Below are 22271 nucleotides of genomic sequence, written 5' to 3'. Positions count from 1 at the left end.
AGACTAGAAAAATCAAGTAATACGTTTCTTTTTTTAAACAAATTGGTCAATAATCATATTCTAATTAAATAAAAAGGTAGAATATTACTAAATGGAAGTGTCTGTCACTTTGAAATACTAATAAATATGAAATTGCAGACCGTTCTAATATCCGTTGACAAATTCGATGTATATGGAACAGTACATAAAGCAATATCATTACGAACATCAATGTAAAATGAGCTTTATTCAAAAGTTTAACTAAGCAAGCAAAGATTTAATCAAAAAGAAAAAAAAATACAGTACAAAATAGCAGGTGAATTTTGTTGAAGGAACATATTAGTGTAGCATATTGAGGCAATCAAGCTGCAACACTATGGAGAACAACGGTCTCAACAGTGAGTCCTGGTCCAAAACCAAAGAGCACACCCCAATCAAGACCCTCTCCTGTTGTGGCTTTTCCATCTTCCTTTGACTTCCTCCTCATCTCGTCCATTATAAACAACACGCACGCACTTGACATGTTTCCATAGTCGCTTAGCACCTGTCTGGTGGCTCTCATCTTCTCTGGCTTTAAGCCTAACTTGGCCTCTACTTGGTCCAGAATTGCAGGTCCACCAGGGTGTGCAATCCAAAAGATAGAATTGTAGTCAGAGATGTTCAAAGGTTGAAAGGCTTCAACCAAAGCCTTCTCAATGTTCTTTGAGATGAGCCCAGGAACATCTTTGAGAAGATGAAAAGTGAGTCCAACTTCACGAAGGTGGCCATCAATGGCTCCTTCACTGTCTGGGAGGATTGTTTGTGCAGTCCACACCAATTCAAACAAAGGCTTCTCAACAGGCAAAGGGTCTGAACCAACAATAACAGCAGCTGCACCATCTCCAAACAGTGCTTGACCCACAAGACTGTCAAGATGAGTGTCTGTTGGGCCACGGAAAGTGACTGCAGTGATCTCAGAACAAACCACCAACACACGTGCACCCTTGTTGTTCTCAGCCAAGTCTTTTGCCAAACGTAGAACTGTGCCACCAGCGAAACAACCTTGTTGGTACATCATGTAACGCTTCACATATGGCCTAAGACCCAACAACTTGGTGAGTTGGTAGTCAGCACCTGGCATGTCCACACCACTTGTGGTGCAAAAGATGAGATGAGTAATCTTAGATTTAGGTTGACCCCATTCCTTGATTGCCTTTGTTGCAGCCTCTTTCCCCAGCTTTGGCACTTCAACAACCACCATGTCTTGCCTTGCATCCAATGAAGGTGCCATGTACTCGCATATGCTTGGATTCTCCTTCAGAATCTCTTCTGTCAAGTGCATGTATCTCTTCTTAATCATTGACTTTTCACCTGAAAAATTATATATACAAACACTTTAGCTTTAGTCTTAGTGTTGCGTTGTGTTGTTGTGCATGGTGTGATCAGAATACATTATATATGTGTAGAATGGAATAATGAAAGAAGAGGATATCTTACACATGCGCTTGAATTTTTCTTTGAGTTCGGTCTTGTGTTCACTGTTGGTGATGCGGAAATAGTAGTCAGGATAGGTACTTTGGTCCACACAGTTTGGAGGAGTTGCGGTGCCGATAGCCAGAACGGTGGCAGGGCCTTCTGCTCTTTGCGCCTTGCGGATCTCATCAACAGACACCATGTTGCAGGTTGGAGCAAAGGGTTGTGAATGGTTGGTGCTTGTGTTGTATTAAGGGATGTGATGAGATACAAAATAGTTCGAAGATAGTGGATATATATATATATGGTTGAAGAAGAGAATGTGGGTAGATGAAGATCACATGCTTAACTGATTAAAAGTCTTGGAATAATTGAAGAAAATATGTATTTGGAGAGGTAGGTGAGTCATCTTCCTCCGACTCAAGACTAGTTAATTGCATACCAAACTATATTTCTAAATTTGAATGGTCAATATTTTGCAGCTTTGCTCTATTAAAATAAGTCCACGAAACTGAATGGAAATCAATCACAAACATGCTATCTCACATAGCTTTCTCATTCAACGAGAAAAACGATAATACAAACATGTTAAAACACCATATATTTCCGGTTCGTCACGGCCAGCGTTAGGTGAAAGTGAAACTACACACTTAAATTCAAAACTCATTCCAAGATACCATTTCCAATTTGTGTACGGAGTATTGCTTTAAATATAGTTTTTTTTTTTTTAATTAAGTTTGGCCATTTCTTATCTCTCTTAGTTTAAATTGATTTTTTGAACCTCGTTTTAATTTAACAGCTATTTATTAAATTGGTAATATTGTAAAATGAAAAACAAAATAGTGACCACTAATGTAAATTTTATATTTCCCTAAAATTATCCCATACTGTCGTGTATGATAAATTAGAAGTTATACCTAGCATGAATTTTTTATTGATTAGCATTACAATTTTTTACATTGATTAGGCATGGCAACGGGGCGGGGCGGGGCGGGGCGGGTTTTACGTTCTCCACCCCTGCCCCCGATACTCGCCGGGGATAAAATTTAGGTCCTCATCCCCGTCCCTGGCGGGGTTCGGGTTTCCCCGCCCCGCCCCCCGCCCCCGCTCCGCCCCCGCCCCCGCTCCTATTTTTTTTTCTTCTTTCTTTCTTTTAAATAAATATAAACAACTTTAAAAAAAATAAAAGAAAAGTAAAATAATATAAATTTTTATATATAAATATTTATAATTTTGGTTTATATATATAAAAAATAATTTTTTAATTATATTATTAAGCGGGGCGGGGGCGGGGGGCGGGTATGGGGGCGGGGGCGGGGGCGGGTATGGGGCGGGGGCGGGTATGGGGCGGGGGCGGGGTGGGTATTAACATCCCCGCCCCCGCCCCGTCCCCGATTTTATAATCGGGGAAAACTCGAACCCGAACCCGAACTCGATAAACACAAGTTTTTCCCATCCAAATCGGGGCGGGTTCAGGCGGGTACCCACGGGCGGGTTAGATTGCCATGCCTAACATTGATATTCTAAATATAAAATTAAACTCCAACATCAAATGAAATGGAAATGGTATAATTTGACCAAAAGTATTAATTATTTGTCATAAATAACTAAGAAGTAGATATATATTCTTTCCAAAGAGTGTGATTCATAATTTGCGACGATAGATTCTTGATATAATTAAATATTAATGACTGAACAAGCAGACTCATATATCCAATAATGATTTTAAGAGAAAGCAATAAAATTAAGAATTTAATTCCACGTCTAATTTTATTAATTTTTGAAAATAACACGCTATTAATTTTGTGTTAAAATGATTTTTAACTAAAAAATTTCCATAAATGCGTCTGCTCCCATTTCTCATTTTCTCTTTCCTAGCATGCGGCAATGCCACGTGTTTTTATAAATTCCAATCGCATATATAACTTGGTAGTTGGCATATATATTTAATCTTAAATTATTGTCTACATATTGTATCTATACTAATATATAAAGGGAATACTTTTTTCAGTAATTACTTTAGTCTTTATTTTTTTATCATTATATTCTTTTATTTTATATATTAAAAAAATATTTTTTAATCAAATTTAAGAACTTAAAACTAATAGATTAATCATAATATCAATTAGATTAATATATTTTTATTATTTAATTTTTATTTTAATAAAGGTACGAAGTGCTTCGACTCTATAGTATATACTAATATATAAAAAGGATACCCTTTTCGGTAATCACCTTGGTCTCCATTTTTTTTTACCATTATACCCTTTTATTTTAAAAAATTAGAAGAAATATTTTTAATTAAATTTAAGAACTTGAAACTAATAATGTATACTAATATATAAAGAAGATATCACTTTCAATAACTACTTTTGGTTTTCATTTTTACATAAACTATTTTATCCTTTATTTAATTTTCAATAACTACCTTTTTATGAGTAACTTCTCATTTTTTTTCTTATTTATTTATATTTTTTTAATCCAATGTAGGCACTTCCTGCTAGTCATTATAAAGGGGATATATTTTAATAACTACCCATTTGGTCTCCACTTTTTAGTGGACCATTATACCCCTTAAAATGAAAAAAAAAAATCTACTTATATTCTTTATAAATAACTATCTGTAATTTTTAATATTTGTCTGCGTGTAACTATTAGAGGCAGTGCCTCAGCCCCTCTAATATATATAAAAGGAATAAATTCTAAAGTAATTGTTTTTCTCCAAAAATTTCTATATATCTAATATAAACGGAATAATTTTTCCTCTAAAAATTCAACAACTTCTCCCCTTAAAATTAATTTTTTTTCTAAAAAACCTGTGTTTAGAATTTTATGTTAATTAAATCATATTTTTTCAAAATATTTATGATTTTATATTCATTTGAAAAATATATATGATTTCAAAAATGTAAATAAAAATTTTATATGCAAATTATTATAGATTTATATAACAAAATACTATATTTACTATTTTTAACATGTAGATTATTGTAGATTTATACAACAAACTAATATGAGGAGAGTTATAATAACATCGATGTAACCTTTACTAAATATTACATCGTTCAATAACTTTATATTAAATGTGAATTTTGTAAATCCAACCGTTTGATTAAAAGTTCATATCACTTTATATGTTTATATCAAATTTTATTAAAATTAAACAACAACTTGAAGGTAATCAAAATGTTCGTATTTTATTATATTTTGAAATGTATATATTACATCAATTTTGTTTTATAAGAATGAAGTATCAAATCATCTTGGATTAATATAAAATTTTGTATATATAATCTAAGAGTAAAGAACTTTCAATCTAACGATTGGATTTACAAAATTCACATTTAATATAAAATTATTGAGCGGTGTAATACTTAGTAAAAATTACATTGGTGTTATTATAACCCTCCTCAACTAATATATATCATTTTTAAAATATGTAAAACCAAGAATTTTGTCACATTTTTTTTTCTTTCCATAACTTCTAGTTAAAACATATAAAATAAATATTTCATTCTAAAAAGTAAATAACTAAAGAATTAGATAAATATATGTATTTTATGTTTTTAGTCTAAATAAATATTAATGAATGTTCATTAACGTTTCATTACTAATCACTAATTATACAAATTTACTAATTAATAATATTGTTTGATTTAAAATTAAAATAAAAATTAAATTTAAAAAATTGGCAACATATAAAACTTTATGCAAAATTAATAATAAAACATGATGTAATATTAATAATAAAAATTAGACAAAAAAATACATAAATATTTTGTAATGTAATTCATTATTGATCCATTTAAAATTCATATAACAATATGATATAATAAATATATAAAGGAGACGACTTTTGAAACTAGTACTTTTCTTTAAAAAAATTCATCATAAAATTATATATAATCTATAAAATAAAATAAAAATATCTTCTGTAAAATTATATTTCAACTAAAAAATAAAATATTAATGTAAAAAAACTTCCGCAAAATTTACATAAAGTTTTATAAGGTAATATTACAGTATATATATATATATATATATATATATATATATATATATGTATATATATAATTAAAATTATTAGTAAAATTAATAATAATTTTTAATATAAATGTTGCGATAATATTAAGGAATGTGCATCCAAAACATATTTTTAATGAGACTTTAATATCAGTTTATATTATTCTTTTCATCTTCCACAAATTAAAGTTGTAGGCTTTAAATTTGAGTTGAGCTATGTTTGAAACAATTTAAATAGCTTTTGAGAGAATTTTTTTAAAATTAATTACCACAATTCTATATATTTAAAAATAAAATAAAAAATTAGGTTAAAATTATAATGAATATAAATATTTTTCATATTTTCGTTATTTACACATTTGCTTCATATTTGTTTAATGGATTATAATGAAAATATTCTTAACTATAGTTAGTTTTTACTCAACTAGCTATTATTAAGTTGCACCGACTTTTCTGTTATTCCGTTTCACTTCTGTTATTTCACTTCTGTTAGCTGATTTGTATATAAATACTGTGCAGATGGCTAATAACAAGAATGCAAGTTTTTGATCATTTTACGTGCTATTCTTCTTTACTTTTTCTCTCTTCGTGTTTGCATTTTTCTTATTATGGTATCAGAGCTCTTCAATTGAAGAGCTCCGCTGTGCACTCTTATTTCGGTGTTCTTTCTATTCTTTACCGCCATGAATGACGCATCAAAGCAAGCTCCAAATATGCATAGTTACCTCTACCTTCATCCAAGTGAAAATCCAGCAACAACACTTGTATCTCCATTACTTGATTCAACAAATTATCACTCATGGAGTCGATCGGTATTAACTGCACTCAACGCAAAGAACAAAGTTGAATTCGTTGATGGAAGTGCTCCACAGCCACCGAAATCGGATCCTGTCTACACTGCATGGCGCCGTTGCAATAACATGGTTGTTTCATGGCTTGTTCATTCAGTTTCTCTCTCAATTCGTCATAGTATTTTGTGGATGGAAAATGCTGATGAGATTTGGAAAGATTTGAAGTCACGCTACGCACAAGGAGATCTTCTTCGAGTTTCAGATTTACAGTTTGAAGCATCTTCCATAAAACAAGGTGATCTTTCTGTAACTGAGTTTTTCACTAAGCTACGTGTTGTCTGGGATGAAATTGAAAATTTTAGGCCAGATCCTGTTTGTGCTTGTACTACAAGATGCACGTGTAATGTTCTTTCGATTATTGCTCAACGCAAATTAGAAGACCGAGCAATGCAGTTTCTCCGTGGATTGAACGATCAATACAACAATGTCAGATCACATGTTTTACTCATGGATCCATCGCCTCCTCTCTCTAAAATTTTCTCGTATGTTGCACAACAAGAACGTCAACTTCTTGGAAACAATTTTATGATACAGGTTAACTCAGAAACGAAAGGAACAATGATCAATGCAGTTAACTCTTCAAATGCTTGTTCTTATTGTGGACGAGCTGGTCACAATGAAAACGTCTGCTATTGCAAACACGGGTTTCCTTTGAATAATGATAATAAAGGTAGTAAAGGAATGTTCAATCGCAATGGGAAGATATGCACACACTGTGGAAAAAGTGGGCATACGATAGACATTTGTTATCGTAAACATGGTTTTCCACCTGGACATAGGCTATATAACGTCAAGAACGCTAGTGTGAATAGCACTGTGACTGGTGATGGCAAGGTCACTGATAATGATCAACAGACTTCTGAGAACCAAGATCTCCGCTTCTCACCTCAGCAGTTTCAAGCCCTACTAGCTTTAATACAACAGCCAAGTAATGGAAACTCAGCATCACACACTTCACATGTTAACCAGATCAGTTCTATTTCATCTTCTAATCCAGGTAAATGTCCTTCCGTCGTTTGTTCTGCAATTACACCACACACGACTCCTTGGATATTAGATTCAGGAGCCACTGATCACGTGTCTTCATCATTAACAAATTTCTCTTCATATATTACTATAAATCCCATTGTAGTTAAACTTCCCACAGGACAACACCTTGTTGCTACTCATTCTGGAACGGTGAAATTCACAGAGTCTTTCTTTTTGACTGATGTCCTATACATTCCTAGTTTTACTTTTAATCTCATTTCAATTTCTAAACTCGTTTCTTCTCTCAAATGTGAACTAATTTTTTATCTCAATTCATGTGTCATTCAGGACATGACCAACAAGCAGAAGATTGGTACAGTTGATGTAAATGGTGGTCTCTACCAAATTACACTTAAACCTGTCATTTCCCATTCTGTCTGTACTAGCGTTGTTCATCCTCGATGTAATAAAATACCTATTGACTTGTGGCACTTCCGTTTAGGTCATATATATCATGATCGTATGCAGTGCATGAAACAGTATTATCCGTGTTTGATAAGTAATAAGGATTTTATGTGTAACACATGTCATCACGCTAAACAAAGACGTCTTCCTTTTCCTTTAAGTAATTCGCATGCATCTCAACCTTTCGAAATTATGCATATGGACATATGGGGTCCATGTTCCACAACTTCTATGCATGGACATAAATATTTTCTCACAGTGGTTGATGATCATACACATTTTTGTTGGATTTTCCTTATGTCTTCAAAAGGTGAGACTCGTACTCACATACATAGTTTCATTAACCAAATAGAAAACCAGTTTGGAAAAACTATAAAGATCATACGTTCTGATAATGGTGTTTAATTTTCCATGCATCAATACTTCATGAATAACGGGATCATCCATCAAACTACATGCATAGAAACACCTCAACAAAATGGCATCGTGGAATGAAAGCATCAGCATCTTTTAAACGTTACACGCGCATTGCTTTTTCAATCTAATCTACCTTCAAACTTTTGGTGTTTCGCTCTTTTGCATGCAACATATCTCATAAGCTGCATTCCCACTGCATTTTTAAATAATACTTCTCCTTTCGAAAAACTATATTCTCGACCATGTGATATTTCTAATCTTCGCATTTTTGGATGTGTGTGTTACACAAGCTCACTTACTGCTCATCGTACAAAACTCGACCCTCGAGCTCATCCTTCTATATTTCTTGGCTTTAAACCACATACAAAAGGATATCTCATATATAATCTACATTCTCGTACCCTTTTAGTTTCCCGAAATGTAATCTTTTATGAAGATTATTTTCCCTACGTCCACATTTCACCCACATCTTGTTCTGGCTCTCCTTCTCTTCCTATATCTACCTCTTTTATACCTTATTATCCTTTAGACAACTCTACTTCTTCTCCCAACCCGTCACCTATCTCTTCTCCCCTTACGTCTCATTCAGATGACTCATCTCATATTTCCCCTTCTCCAATTCGTCAGTCAACCTGTTTACGTCAACCTCCTGCTTACCTTAGAGACTTTCATACCGCCTTTACATCAAGTGGGATCACTTTTGCTCCAGGTATTCGTTATCCCCTTCATCATTTTCTTTCTTATCATCGTCTTTCTCCATCTTTTTGTCAATATATTATGTCTATTTCATCTATTTCTGAACCTAAAACATATGCTGAGGCCTCCAAGCTTGACTGTTGGCTTAAAGCCATGCACGACGAGATCACTGCTCTTGAAGCCAATTAGACTTGGGTTCTCACCGATCTTCCTCCTCACAAAATAGCCATTGGGTGTCGTTGGGTATATAAAGTAAAACATCATGTAGATGGATCCATTGAACGTTACAAAGCCCGTCTCGTTGCCAAGGGCTATACACAACAAGAAGGCCTTGATTTTCTTGATACTTTCTCGCTGGTGGCTAAGCTTACTACTGTGCGCCTTCTTCTTGCCCTTGCTGCTATACATAAGTGGCATTTTAAACAGCTTGATGTCAATAATGCTTTTCTTCATGGTGACCTTCATGAAGAAGTTTATATGCAGCCTCCTCCTGGATTATCTCTTTTGAAACCAGGTCAAGTATGTCGTTTACAGTGTTCTCTATACGGCCTCAAGCAAGCCAGTCGTCAATGGTATGCTCGTCTCTCTTCCTTTTTGGTTTCTCATGGGTACAAACACTCCACGTCTGATCACTCTCTTTTTCTCAAGTTTTCCTCAACTACGGTTACAGCTCTCCTTGTTTATGTAGACGATATTATTCTTGCTGGTAACAATATTCATGAAATTACCCATATCACTTATCTTCTTGATCAAACCTTTAAGATCAAGGATCTCGGGGATTTGAAGTTCTTTCTTGGGCTAGAGGTTGCTCGTAATGCGTCAGGCATTCATTTATCCCAACGAAAGTATGTTTTGGATATTCTTTCTGATAATGGGATGCTAGCATCTCGTCCTGCTTCGACTCCCATGGACTCTGGCACACGTCTTCATGCTTCTTCTGGCACACTCCTTTCGGATCCATCTACTTATCGTCGTCTAATTGGTCGTCTCATCTACCTCACGACTACTCGTTCAGACATTACACATGCAGTTCAACATTTGAGTCAATTTGTTTCCAACCCAACGTCTACTCATCATCAGGCTACTTTTCGTGTCCTTCGCTATCTAAAACGTGCTCCTGGTTCTGGGATATTTTTAGATGCTAATAGTTCTATTCAACTGAAAGCATTCAGTGACTCTGACTAGGCTGGCTGTGTTGACACTAGAAGATCCATCACTGGTTTTTCTGTTTATCTCGGGAATTCTTTAATATCCTGGCGTTCAAAGAAACAATCCACAGTTTCTCGCAGCTCTTCTAATGCTGAATATCATGCTTTAGCAACTACTACTTGTGAGCTTCAATGGCTTACCTATCTATTGACTGATCTTGGTGTTTCCTTTGTCCAACCTGCTTTGTTATATTGTGACAATCAGTCTGCTATTCAAATCAAGTTTTTCATGAACGTACGAAACATATCGAGATCGATTGTCATATTATTCGTGAAAAGCTTCATGCTGGACTGCTCAAACTTCTACCCATTTCGTCTTCTCTTCAACTTGTTGATATTTTTACGAAGGCCCTTTCTCCCGCTATTTTTAATAACATTTGTTCCAAGCTGGGAATGCATGATATCCATTCCCAGCTTGGGGGGGGGGGGGCTCTTAACTATAGTTAGTTTTTACTCAACTAGTTATTATTAAGTTGCACCGACTTTTCTGTTATTCCGTTTCACTTCTGTTATTTCACCTCTGTTAGCTGATTTGTATATAAATATTGTGCATATGGCTAATAACAAGAATGCAAGTCTTTGATCATTTTACGTGCTATTCTTCTTTACTTTTTCTCTCTTCGTGTTTGCATTTTTCTTATTAAATATAAATATTAATATACGCTAAAAAAAATTGTTGGTGACATAACATTGATCTCGAAGTCTCTTTATCGTTTGCCTTATTTTATTTTGTTTTGTTTTTAATGTTAATTTATTTTCTGTTTAAATTTCATTTTGCTAAAAGAATATCGAAATAATTGGTATATCATGGTACCTATCTAATATGAATGAAAGTTAATTAGCTATTGTGGTGAGACTCGTGACTTGATGCCCCGCAAAATTGTGAAAGATTATGTGTGAATCTGTATATAGGATTTCAATTCCGGTTCGTTTATAACATAACAATTTCATATTTTACAAAAAAATTAAAATTTTCCGAAATAATGGCAAATAATATCAAAATTAATAAAATATGAATAATATCATGATTATTTTATATCTTTCCTTTATATAGTGAAAGGGGGGCTTGCGGTAGAAAATCCAACCCGAATTACACTGCCCACTGCCCACACACTATGATAGTCATTAGCCTTTGTTGTTGGTGACATGCTTTTTAAATTTTGTTTTCACAACATGGCATGTGTTATGAATAATAAATAGATAGTTTAAATAGATATTAATAGATAATAGTTATAGATATTTTTGTATTTGTTTATAAATGGAATAAGGATAAATATGGTAATATTTATAATAGATAGTTTAAATAGATATTAATAGATAATAGTTATAGATATTTTTGTATTTGTTTATAAATGGAATAAGGATAAATATGGTAATATTTATATTTATAGATACCCATTAAATAAAATTATTTAAATATTTATATTTTTATCTTATATTTTTTATATTATTTTTAATATTTTAAAAAATTATCATTAATTCCAAATTTAAAAATTAAAATCAATTATTTATTTTTAATATTTTTATATAATTAATATCAAGTACAAATTTAAAATTATTTATAATATCTTTTTTTTTTTTTACTTTTTAAAAACTTACAAATATCTATATTTACTCGCAGATATTGATAAAATTTATAGAAATTCGTCTAACTGTTAGAATATGAAGTAACTACATAACAAATGTTTATTTAGCAGAATACAAAGTATTTTACTATATACTTCTATCCCAGTCATTCCTACTTTATTATATTAAAGTTTGGGTGACATTAAATATTTTAGTTGCGAAACATATTTTTCTTCCTTAAAAAATTACATCTTATACTTGTTAAAGAGTTTGAGAAATCAAATTTTGCTCACGTTTTTTATATCTTATAACCTCGTTTGTGTTATATATATATATATATATATATATATATATATATATATATATATATATATATATATATATATATATATATAATAAACTACTTTTATATTTTAAATATAAAAGTATTTTATATCATTTCACTGTTTACACAAGTTCAACTTCGAATAATAACCCGACAAACTAAACAAATTAATCAAAATCCGGCTAAACGACTATTTTAGAACAGTTTTACAAACTATTTACCAAAATGGGATTGTTCTGAAATATATTACACTTTTGGGGCTGTTCTCTACGGCCATAGCGACACCAGTGACACGTGACAATTTTGGGTCTGATTATAAGCCATGAACACCATATTAGTAGAGTCGCTGCAGTTGGTGGAGACTCAAACAAAGTCGCTATAGGCTATAGCGACTCAATACGGCTAAAACTGAAGTCGCTATAGCCTATAACAACACATTTATATAACTAATATAAAAAATATATTAATATAAATTTAAAAATATAAAAAATTACGCGAAGAAAAAAATGAATAAAAATAACGTAATATAAGAAAAATAAAAAATAAATTTTGCTAAAAAATAATAATTAAACTAAAATAATTATTTAAAAAAATATAAGTGAGGCGCTATGGCTCATAGCGATACGGAGGCGCTATGGCCCATAACGCCGATTTTAAAATTATATATTATTTTATAAATATAAAATTTCATAAATAATTTATAAATTTTTTTGGATAAAAGCGAAAAAAAGAATTGAAATAAGAAAAAAATATAATTTTTAAAAATTTCGTAATATAATGTGAAAATATTTTAAAAAGAAAAAAAAATAAATAAAAAATGGGGCGCTATGGCCCATAGCGGCACTGAGGCGCTATGGCCCATAGCGCCAGTTTTAAAATTATATCTATAATTTTATAAATATAAAATTTGATAAATAATTTATAAATTTTTTTTGGATAAAAGCGAAAAAAAGAATTGAAATAAGAAAAAATATAATTTTTAAAATTTTCGTAATATATAAAGTGAAAATATTTTAAAAAGGAAAAAAAAATAAAAAAAAATGGGGCGCTATGGCCCAAAGCGGCACTGAGGCGCTATGGGCTATAGTGACCCTTGGTGTAGTTGAAAAAATTTATTACCCCCAGCCACGTGTCAAATTACCGCGATTTGAACCAATAGTAATTTGACACGTGGCCTGAAACAGTAAAATAAAATAAAATAATGTGTATATAAGACAGTTTTTACCTTCAGTGATGGTCCCCAACTTCTTTCACTTTCGTTCCTTCAGCCAGCGAGTGCAGTTTAGGTAAGCATTTTTTCTCATTTCTTTAATTTAATTATAAATTATTTTGTTATTTTTAAAATTTTTGTAACTTATATATATTTTAATTATTATTTCAGATTAATTTTGTTTTTTTGGATTTCCGTAGATCTCCAGAGGTATTTTGCCTTTGAGGTATTTTGTGTTTTATTGTTTTCTGTAATTTAATTAATTGTATTTATTTTTTTAGTTATTGTAATTTAATTTGGTATTGTTATATTTTTTTGTGTAATTTTTTGAAAGTCGCTATGACTATATCATCTTAAGTAAATTATATAAAAACAGATTTTATTTAAATTTTAAATTTTATAATTTAATTGTCTGTAATTATTTAATTGGTAGTATATTTTTTCGTGTTTGTGAAGTCGTTTTGGACTATATTATCTTCAATAAATTATATAAAAACTGACTTTATTTAAATTTTAATTTTTATAATTTAATTCTGCGTAATTATTTTATTATGAGTATATTTTTTTCTGTTTGTGAAGTGGCCAAAGCCTATATCATTTTAAATAATTTATTTAAAAAAAAGTATATTTAAATATTAAATTTAATAAATTTAATTTTGTGTAATTTATTTAGTTATATTAGTGTTTAATTTATATTTATTTAAAAAATAATGATATTTCAATTTTAAATTGATATAATTGTGATTTATTTTAAAATTCAATATTTTGATTATGTGTAATTTATTGATGTATATACATATATTTTTTAAGGTTGTTAGTGTGTTATTTTCGTATAGATTATATCATGTTAATTAAATTAAAAAAATAAATTATGTGTTCAAAAATAATAAATTTTATTATATTTTGTTATAGATGGCATCATCATCATCTTCTAAGGGTATGCGTGTCACATGTGAACCCGTCGACGATGATTTATTATCGTTGCAAAATATACATGTGTCACGGCATGTTTGGAACAGAGAAGAAGACAGGAGACTATTAGCACGACGTGCTGCTCCCACGCGCACTGGAATTGCGGGAGTTCCACAGCAAATAATTTCGTTACTAGATCAAGCTGGTTTCGGATGGATAGCGCGTCTTAATTACATCAAAGTTAGTCCTGGTTTGCTAATGACTTTGGTAGAGCGATGGAGACCAGAGACACACAAGTCGCTATGGGCCATGGAGCCTTTTTTTTCATATTATTTTCTGAAATTTAAAAGAAACTCAAGTCGTTATGGGCCATGGAGCCTTTTTTTTTTTAATTTTTTTAATATTTTAAATTGAAGTCGCTATGGGCCAAGGAGCCTTTTTTATAAATTTTTTTAAATATTACAATATTTGTTTATTTAATTTTAAAAATCAAATAATAACTTATTTATATTTTTTTACCTTTAGTTTTTATAATTACTTAAAATTATAAATAACATTTATAAAATTAAATTAATAACAAATAAATAACTAATATTATTTTCTGAAATTTAAAAAAAAACTCAAGTCGCTATGGGCCATGGAGCCTTTTTTTTTTAATTTTTAAATTTTTTAAATTGAATTCGCTATGGGACATGGAGCCTTTTTTTAATTTTTTTTATAAATTTTACGATATTTGTTATTTTACGATATTTGTTATTTTAATTTTATAAATCAAATAATAACATATTTTTTTTTTAAAATTTAACATATTATAATATAATTTTATTTTAATTATTTAGTTTATGTACTTTTAATTATAAATATAAAAACGCAAAAATAAAAATAAAATGTCATTATTGCAAAAATATATATATATAAAATGTGTGGCGCTATGGGTCATGGAGCCTTCTTTTTAAATTTTTTTTAATTTTTTTAAATTGAAGTTGCTATGGGCCATGGAGACTTTTTTTAAAATTTTTTAAAATTTTACGATATTTGTTATTTTAATTTTATAAATCAAATAATAACATTTTTATTTTTTAAAATTTAACATATTATAATATAATTTTATTTTAATTATTTAGTTTATGTACTTTTAATTATAAATATAAAAACGTAAAAATAAAAATAAAATGTCATTATTGCAAAAAAAAAATATATCAAATGTGTGGCGCTAAGGGCCATGGAGCCTGCTTTTTAAATTTTTTTTAATTTTACGATATTTGTTATTTTTATTTTATAAATCAAATAATAACATATTTGTTTTTAAAATTTAACATATTATAATATAATTTTATTTTAATTATTTAGTTTATGTACTTTTAATTATAAATATAAAAACGCAAAATTAAATAAGTAACTGACATGACATTATTATAATATAATTTTATTTTAATTATTTAGTTTATACTGGCAACCAACCATATCTTTTAAATTATTTTTTTATTATTATTATTTCATTAAATAAGCAACTGACATGACATTATTAAAAAATATGATTGATTGTTAGTATAAAAAAATTTTACACTAACAATGTATAACTGATTAACTCGTATTTTATGATGACAAAGAGAGCCAACTAGAGGTGATATTAGTTGATCTTTACTTTCTAAAATTAGGGTGTGAATGTGAATTTAAAAAGATGTTCATAAATAATGAAATCAAGGAATTAAATATATGTATTAGATAAGGACGGATTAGCCATTATTTTATATTAATAGTTCTAAAAACGATGTGTGGTCAAGTTGGCAACTGATCATGTTAGTGAATTTCATCAAGTCTGATTTTCAATAATAATAATAATAATAATAATAATAATAATAATAATAATAATAATAATAATAATAATAATAATAATAATAATATATTTCAAGTTAGACAACGACAATAAAAGTCAAATTACATGACAAATATTTCACTAGAAACAAACAACTCACTAAGAATGATAAAAAGATTAAAGTAATATGTGTGAATTTTTTACGTAAATATTATTTTTTTTTTTTTAAAATTACCCAATTAACCACTGTGCAGGTTTATTTACACAGATAGAACCATTCACTGTTCAAGCTCAGAATTCGGTTCCCGGGGAACCGAATTCTGAGCACCAAAGTGTATTTTTTTTTTTGTTTTTTCAACTCAGAATTCGGTTCCCGGGGAACCGAATTCTGAGTTGGTTTTATATTTTTTTTTTTGTGTTCGCAGGGAAACATGGGCAGACCTGGAAGCGGAACGGCCCGTTCCGAAAGCAGAACGGGCCGTTCTGCTTAAAGGAACAGAGTGAAATTTCTGAAAGTGAAACGGGCCAAGAACGGCCCGTTCTTAACGCTGGAACGGCCCGTTCTTGTCCCGTTTCACTTTCAGAAATTTCACTCTGTTCCTTTAAGCAGAACGACCCGTTCTACTTTCGGAACGGGCCGTTCCGCTTCCAACATCTGCCCACGTTTCCCTGCAAACACGAAAAAAAAAAATATATATATATATATATATATATATATATATATATATATATATATAACCAACTCAGAATTCGGTTCCCGGGGAACCGAATTCTGAGTTGAAAAAACAAAAAAAAATACACTTTGATGCTCAGAATTCGGTTCCCCGGGAACCGAATTCTGAGCTTGAACAGTGAATGGTTCTATTTGTGTAAATAAACCTGCACAGTGGTTATTTGGGTATTTTTTTTTAAAAAATAATATTTACGTAAAAAATTCTAATATGTGTAGGGTTTTATATTTGAAATTTGGTGTTATTATTATAATTATGATGAATAAAAAAAATTACATGACAAACTAAAAGATTAGCAAGCTAATAAACTTGAACATGAAAAAATAATAAAAAATAATTCATTTTCAGTCCCTTCTTGATCTTGTCCCTTTCATCGATCGCTCATTTTTATAATATATGGTTGTTAATTCGGCAATTAAAAATAGAGTTAGGTTTGCTTCATTAATTGGCTTGCTTCTAGCCACTGAAATGTTGCCAAACTCGTAATTAAGTATAGTTGTACATTCTTTGTATGCATTGATTTACATTATGCAACTGTGATTTATGTGCAAGTGCGTGCATATTAATAAGTTGTTTTTACATTAGATAGTTTGAGTATGCATCCAGGAGGTTATCGGGCATAACCACGTGTTAGGTGGACTTTTATGCTTAGGTTCAAATCCCAAGTATATGTAGCAAAGCGCTAATTAAGATTATCTTCATTCCTTTATAATAATCATTTAAGATTTATTTTCAATAGAGTTATTTTATGATATTTGTCTGATTGAATATTTTGTGAAGATTATTTTTATAAGGTTATTACACAAACATATTCTATAATGATGAGAAATTGTCCGCTTTAGACTAAGTCTTCACGATTTTATTTTTGGTCATTACCCAAAAGATCTCTCTAACATTGGAGTATGTGTGTGTTTTATAAGTTATTATTTTTTCTCTTATTTTATCGATGTGAGACTTATTTGTATCCTAACAATTTTATACAAACTAATAAATTTAGTAAATTTTCTTATTTTTTACAGATTAATTTTTTATTATAACCTTGGTATTGTAATAAACTTTTTCTATAAAATGATTTTTTTTAGATAACTTTGATATTAATACGAAATATCTATCATTGAAATATCTATTGTTGAAAGCAATGATTAATCTACAAAGTAAATATTCTCCTCTCAACGTTAATATTCAAATCCTAAATATCTTGATTAAAGGACACAAGTCGCTATCATTTGTGTCAAATAATATTGATTTATAAAATAATTTTTATGCTTCCATATTTTATCCTTTTTTTTTTACTTCATAATAGATACATATTAGTTGTCATGTGTAAACTAATTAAAAATTAGGTGAGATTTAGGAATATAATAGATAACATAATAATTAATGTTATCTTGAAATTTGAAGATAATAAATGAATAAATAAGAATTTACTAAAAATCTAGCAAATAAAAAGTAAATGATGGAGTATTATGTTTTAAAAACTTTTGGTTATTCCCCGGATCCGGTTGTTGAAAAAAAATAGGAGAATGGGGTAAATCAAAAGAGAAAGGCTTGTTTTAATCTATTTATCTACATATTTTCATCACATTTCTCGCTTTGATATATATTTATATAAGAGAAATTACAAGATTGTTAGAACCAAACAGTAGCGGTGTTAGCTAAGGAGGGAACATAGATTTAAATTTGGATGGTTTCATGTGTGCGAGTATCCTTAGGAAGTTGGGGACTTGAATAAACCGTGGCCTCTGAGGGTTTAGTTCCCATATCCTTAGTTTTGTGAAGAAGGAAGGTCCCTGATAAAATTGTCACAAACCCACACAACTCAGTTGCAATCTGCGATGCATCCTGCGTCGCCCAATCCTGCACCAATCAAGATATATTTTTTTAAGACTAGATAGTGTAAATTAACCTAACAACACTATAAAGCTATGCGGATATATAATATGATGGGCCAAATCATATGGATATATTCTCAACAGTGAATATTCAATGTTCCTCTCCTCATTGACTGCTTTTAGGATTTTATGCATATTCCACCACTACCATCATGTGTCCAGATAATTTAGAAGCATCACTATTAAATAAAATTAGGAAATGTAACATGGAAGCTGGTAACATGTCACCTTAAACATGATAATGCTGGCGATGATCGTAAATGATGTAAACATGACGTAGTAAACTGGGGACACAACAGCAGTGTTATACGCGTCCAAAGCCTACAAACAAGTTTAAGAGAGTGCTGAGACCAAGTAAGGTTCACTGGAAATTAATTAATAGCATAAAAAGGAAGCCATTCCACTCCCAGAATTAGATTGCAGGCTAAGTTTTGTTCATCCTTGTGTGAAAACGGAATTGTGAGAAATGAGAATTGAGAAACAGTCTAACGCGAATTAAGAATAACGCGTTCAGTATGCTCACACTACTGTAGATCGCGATATTAATACATACATATGATTGAAAAATAACATCAAAAACACGTAAATAGAATACTGCATCCAAGTTTTATATTAAAAAATAATTCATGACATTTATAAGAAATGAAGAGAAATATGCATTAAAAAACTATAACACATGGTGATATGTGTTAGGATACGCAATGGGCAGCGAAAGTATAAAACATAAAAATCATATAAAATCATAAAACAGAGAAGAGGAAATAGTAAAAAATAGAGCAATTTTGTATTTGTTGAATAATTATATCATTCTGCATATTTTTCATTTATATATAAGGCAGATACATAAAAAATGACATCATACATGAGTCTATAAATGTTGTTAGTAAAACACATATCCTCACTATCAAGTATATAGATTTGCCTAAAATTAGATACTTAACAGGATATTATCCACTGGAATAAGCAAATATAATTATAACAGAACTTTACACACTAATACAAGTAACAATAATTAATTACAACAATAAAAAATAAAAAAAAGGTTTTTCTGCTTTAACAATATGTTATTAGATAAATTGATAATGGTTTGTGTAGGTCAAAATAAGTAGAGACATTAGGTGTAATATCATTAAACCTAAGGAAATGTGTAGGTTTGATCTCACGATCATTTTTGTAATTTCTCCAATATTTTAAAAAAAAATGTCACGGTTTCAGAAACGGTGGACATGTTTTTGGTACTAGTACTAAGACCATAAGTAAAAAATCGTAACAAAAAGTTACTCTCGGGAGTCGATTTAGTATAGGCTAATAATTTTGAAGTATTCTGAAGATACAGCATGATGGCTGCCGAGAGCAGATGCATTAATTTTAGACATGATACCAAAGCTTACCTTGTTCAAGTAGTTAATCTGCAAAAGGCAACATCCTACGACAACAATTGTGAAGAACCAGGTCTGAAAGTAAATGAATTGATTACTCCCTTCAAATGTAAGCTTCAAAGCGATTCCCACTGCTTTGACACTCATAACCTATATAAAAAGTAGGATCAGCATTAAGTTCAATTGTAATTGTAGAAAGCCAAGTTTATACGGTGATCCATGATATATGTGCGTACTAAGCATTGAATATTAGCACATTAGATTAATACCGTCATGGAGCCCGTGAGAGAACATATTCCAATGTATACCAGCATGTGACCCTGTCCATGGTTTCGCACACAACGGACAATAAGAACAGTAACCACTACCACAACAATGAACATGTAGACAATAAAACCTGTTCATAAGAAAAAGAAATCCATGTGAATGTCATTGACTTCAATCCACTGAAGCAACTAAGGCCTAAAAAATACCCATACCCGGTTCTGTAGCAAGATGCCACACTTCCTTAACAGAGCTAATGGCTCTCTCATGCGGTGCATGCAGAACAATAGTCGTAGATCCGACCACACAGAGAACACACCCAAGCACGCCAAACATGTGCAATTTCTCTTTCAATATGAAGTGAGCTAGCACTGAGCTGCATCATAATATATATATATATATATATATATATATATATATATATATATATATATATATATATATATATATATATATATATATAAACACGCATGAAGCTGTAACTGTTTCTCTTGAATTTCTTGCACAGAAAGCACAAGTATGTGCTACGAATATGATTGTGAAGGAAGGAACAAAACAATATTATTATTATATTGCTAACCTAAAAATGATGCTTAAAGCTCCCAAAGGTGTTACAAGGAGTGCTGGAGCGAATGCATAGGCTGCAAAATTGGCTATTTCGCCACCGATCACTACAAAATGGTTTGAACATATATATACAGTTTAGCAAGTTGTCTTGAAGAAATTTTATGACGTTTACAAACTTCTCTGAGCTGTACGTATGTGTGAAGAATTATTCTGTACTAGATCGAGACCCGATTGATTAATGGAGTCATAATTTGTTTTAAGCATTCAGAAACGCTACGTTAATACTGTTTATATATTTGATTTGATTTGAATAGGTAAAAGGAGGGAAAATGAAAATACTCACTTGTAATCATTCCAGCCCACCACCAGGGTTCACACAGATACGAATGCCCTCCCGTGGCTGATAAAATTAAAATCACAAATATTGTTTTATGTTTAAAAAACAAAAAACAGAAACGATGAGAGGGGATGACGAACCTGCTCTATTGCCATTGTCGGCAGCTTTTTTAAGACCCAATTTTTTAACTATATAGCTAGAACCAATGAAAACGCTGGAAGAGACGGCCAATATAAGACCAATTACGTTGTCATGTGATGCCCCCATGGTTTGGAACTAACGAATCAAGCAGGGCCAAGATGTCCAATACAGAATGCCTTGACCTTCATCACCCACGCATGCATAATTAATTAATAAATTAAATGTCCAAGAGATAATAATTAAACAAAACAAAAGAGAAGGGTACCTTCTTCTTGGCAGCCTGCCAAAGAGTATTGTAGCTAAAGCCCCATCTTGGTATGATCAGAAAGTGATGAGCATCAAAATTAAAGATTCAAATTATGATGATAGGGCGTTCTCTCCGGAGACGGGAGAGAGGGGAATTGAGACACAACAGGTAACGCTTAAATCGTTAACTATACGTATGTCTTCCAAAAAAAAATTACAAAAATAAGTCTATTTATTTCACTCCATTCTTACCAACTGTCCACCCTATCCCCCTTCTTCACGTGCTTTACCATTTTTAGTTACCTTTTACTTAACATGTTATACTCTAACAGATCAATAATTATTTATTTTTTAACCCTTGAATTAGACAAGCAAAATTTCATTTTACTTAATAATAAATTACAAGTATCAATTAGACAAGCAATACAAAGATATTTATTTTAATAATTAATCAGTAGAAAATAAGATTAAAAAGAATCAAAATGAATGCTTACAGTAGAAATTAATTTGGTAATTTATTCAACAAAGTTACATTAGAGACAAATATTAACCGACCACGTAGCCCTTTATATCTTGACGACTGTCCAAGTGCATTCATAACTTGCGAGAGATTGAGTACCAAAGAAAATAATTCATTAATCCTTGTACTGAATAAAGAGCCCCATCTTGGTATGATCAGAAAGTGATGAGCATCAAAATTGAAGATTCAATTACGATGATGGGGCCGGAGACGGAGAGAGAGGGGAATTGAGACACAACAGGTAACGCTCAAATCGTTACCTATGCGTATGTCTCCCAAAAACAAATCACAAAAATAAGCTTCTA

General features: G+C 30.8%; 3 protein-coding genes across 3 annotated transcripts; 1 reads left to right on the top strand and 2 right to left on the bottom strand.

Moving 5' to 3' along the window:
• Positions 1-198: 198 nt before the first annotated feature.
• LOC109807857 (chalcone synthase 1) lies at positions 199-1716 on the bottom strand. Its single transcript, XM_020370529.2, has 2 exons — positions 1456-1716; positions 199-1329 (listed from the first exon to the last, which is right to left on the bottom strand). The coding sequence occupies exons 1-2, from the start codon at positions 1631-1633 to the stop codon at positions 341-343; spliced, it is 1167 nt and encodes a 388-aa protein (XP_020226118.1). The 5' UTR covers positions 1634-1716; the 3' UTR covers positions 199-340.
• A 4026-nt stretch (positions 1717-5742) lies between these two features.
• Positions 5743-8660, top strand: LOC145956610 (uncharacterized). Its single transcript, XM_083072158.1, has 2 exons — positions 5743-7302; positions 7623-8660. The coding sequence occupies exons 1-2, from the start codon at positions 6138-6140 to the stop codon at positions 7655-7657; spliced, it is 1200 nt and encodes a 399-aa protein (XP_082928284.1). The 5' UTR covers positions 5743-6137; the 3' UTR covers positions 7658-8660.
• Positions 8661-18149: 9489 nt separating this feature from the next.
• On the bottom strand, positions 18150-21656 carry LOC109808937 (putative magnesium transporter NIPA1). The gene is made up of 9 exons (XM_020372138.3): positions 21466-21656; positions 21200-21382; positions 21066-21122; positions 20736-20826; positions 20371-20531; positions 20161-20288; positions 19904-20041; positions 18741-18833; positions 18150-18477 (listed from the first exon to the last, which is right to left on the bottom strand). The coding sequence occupies exons 2-9, from the start codon at positions 21324-21326 to the stop codon at positions 18295-18297; spliced, it is 978 nt and encodes a 325-aa protein (XP_020227727.1). The 5' UTR covers positions 21327-21382; positions 21466-21656; the 3' UTR covers positions 18150-18294.
• Positions 21657-22271: the final 615 nt, after the last annotated feature.

The sequence above is a fragment of the Cajanus cajan genome, chromosome 3 (genome assembly GCF_000230855.2).
Source record: "Cajanus cajan strain Asha chromosome 3, NIPB_CcT2T_4, whole genome shotgun sequence".
NCBI classification, from domain to species: domain Eukaryota; kingdom Viridiplantae; phylum Streptophyta; class Magnoliopsida; order Fabales; family Fabaceae; genus Cajanus; species Cajanus cajan.
Note: the sequence above shows the minus strand (reverse complement) of the source record. Positions and strands in the feature narration are given on the sequence as shown.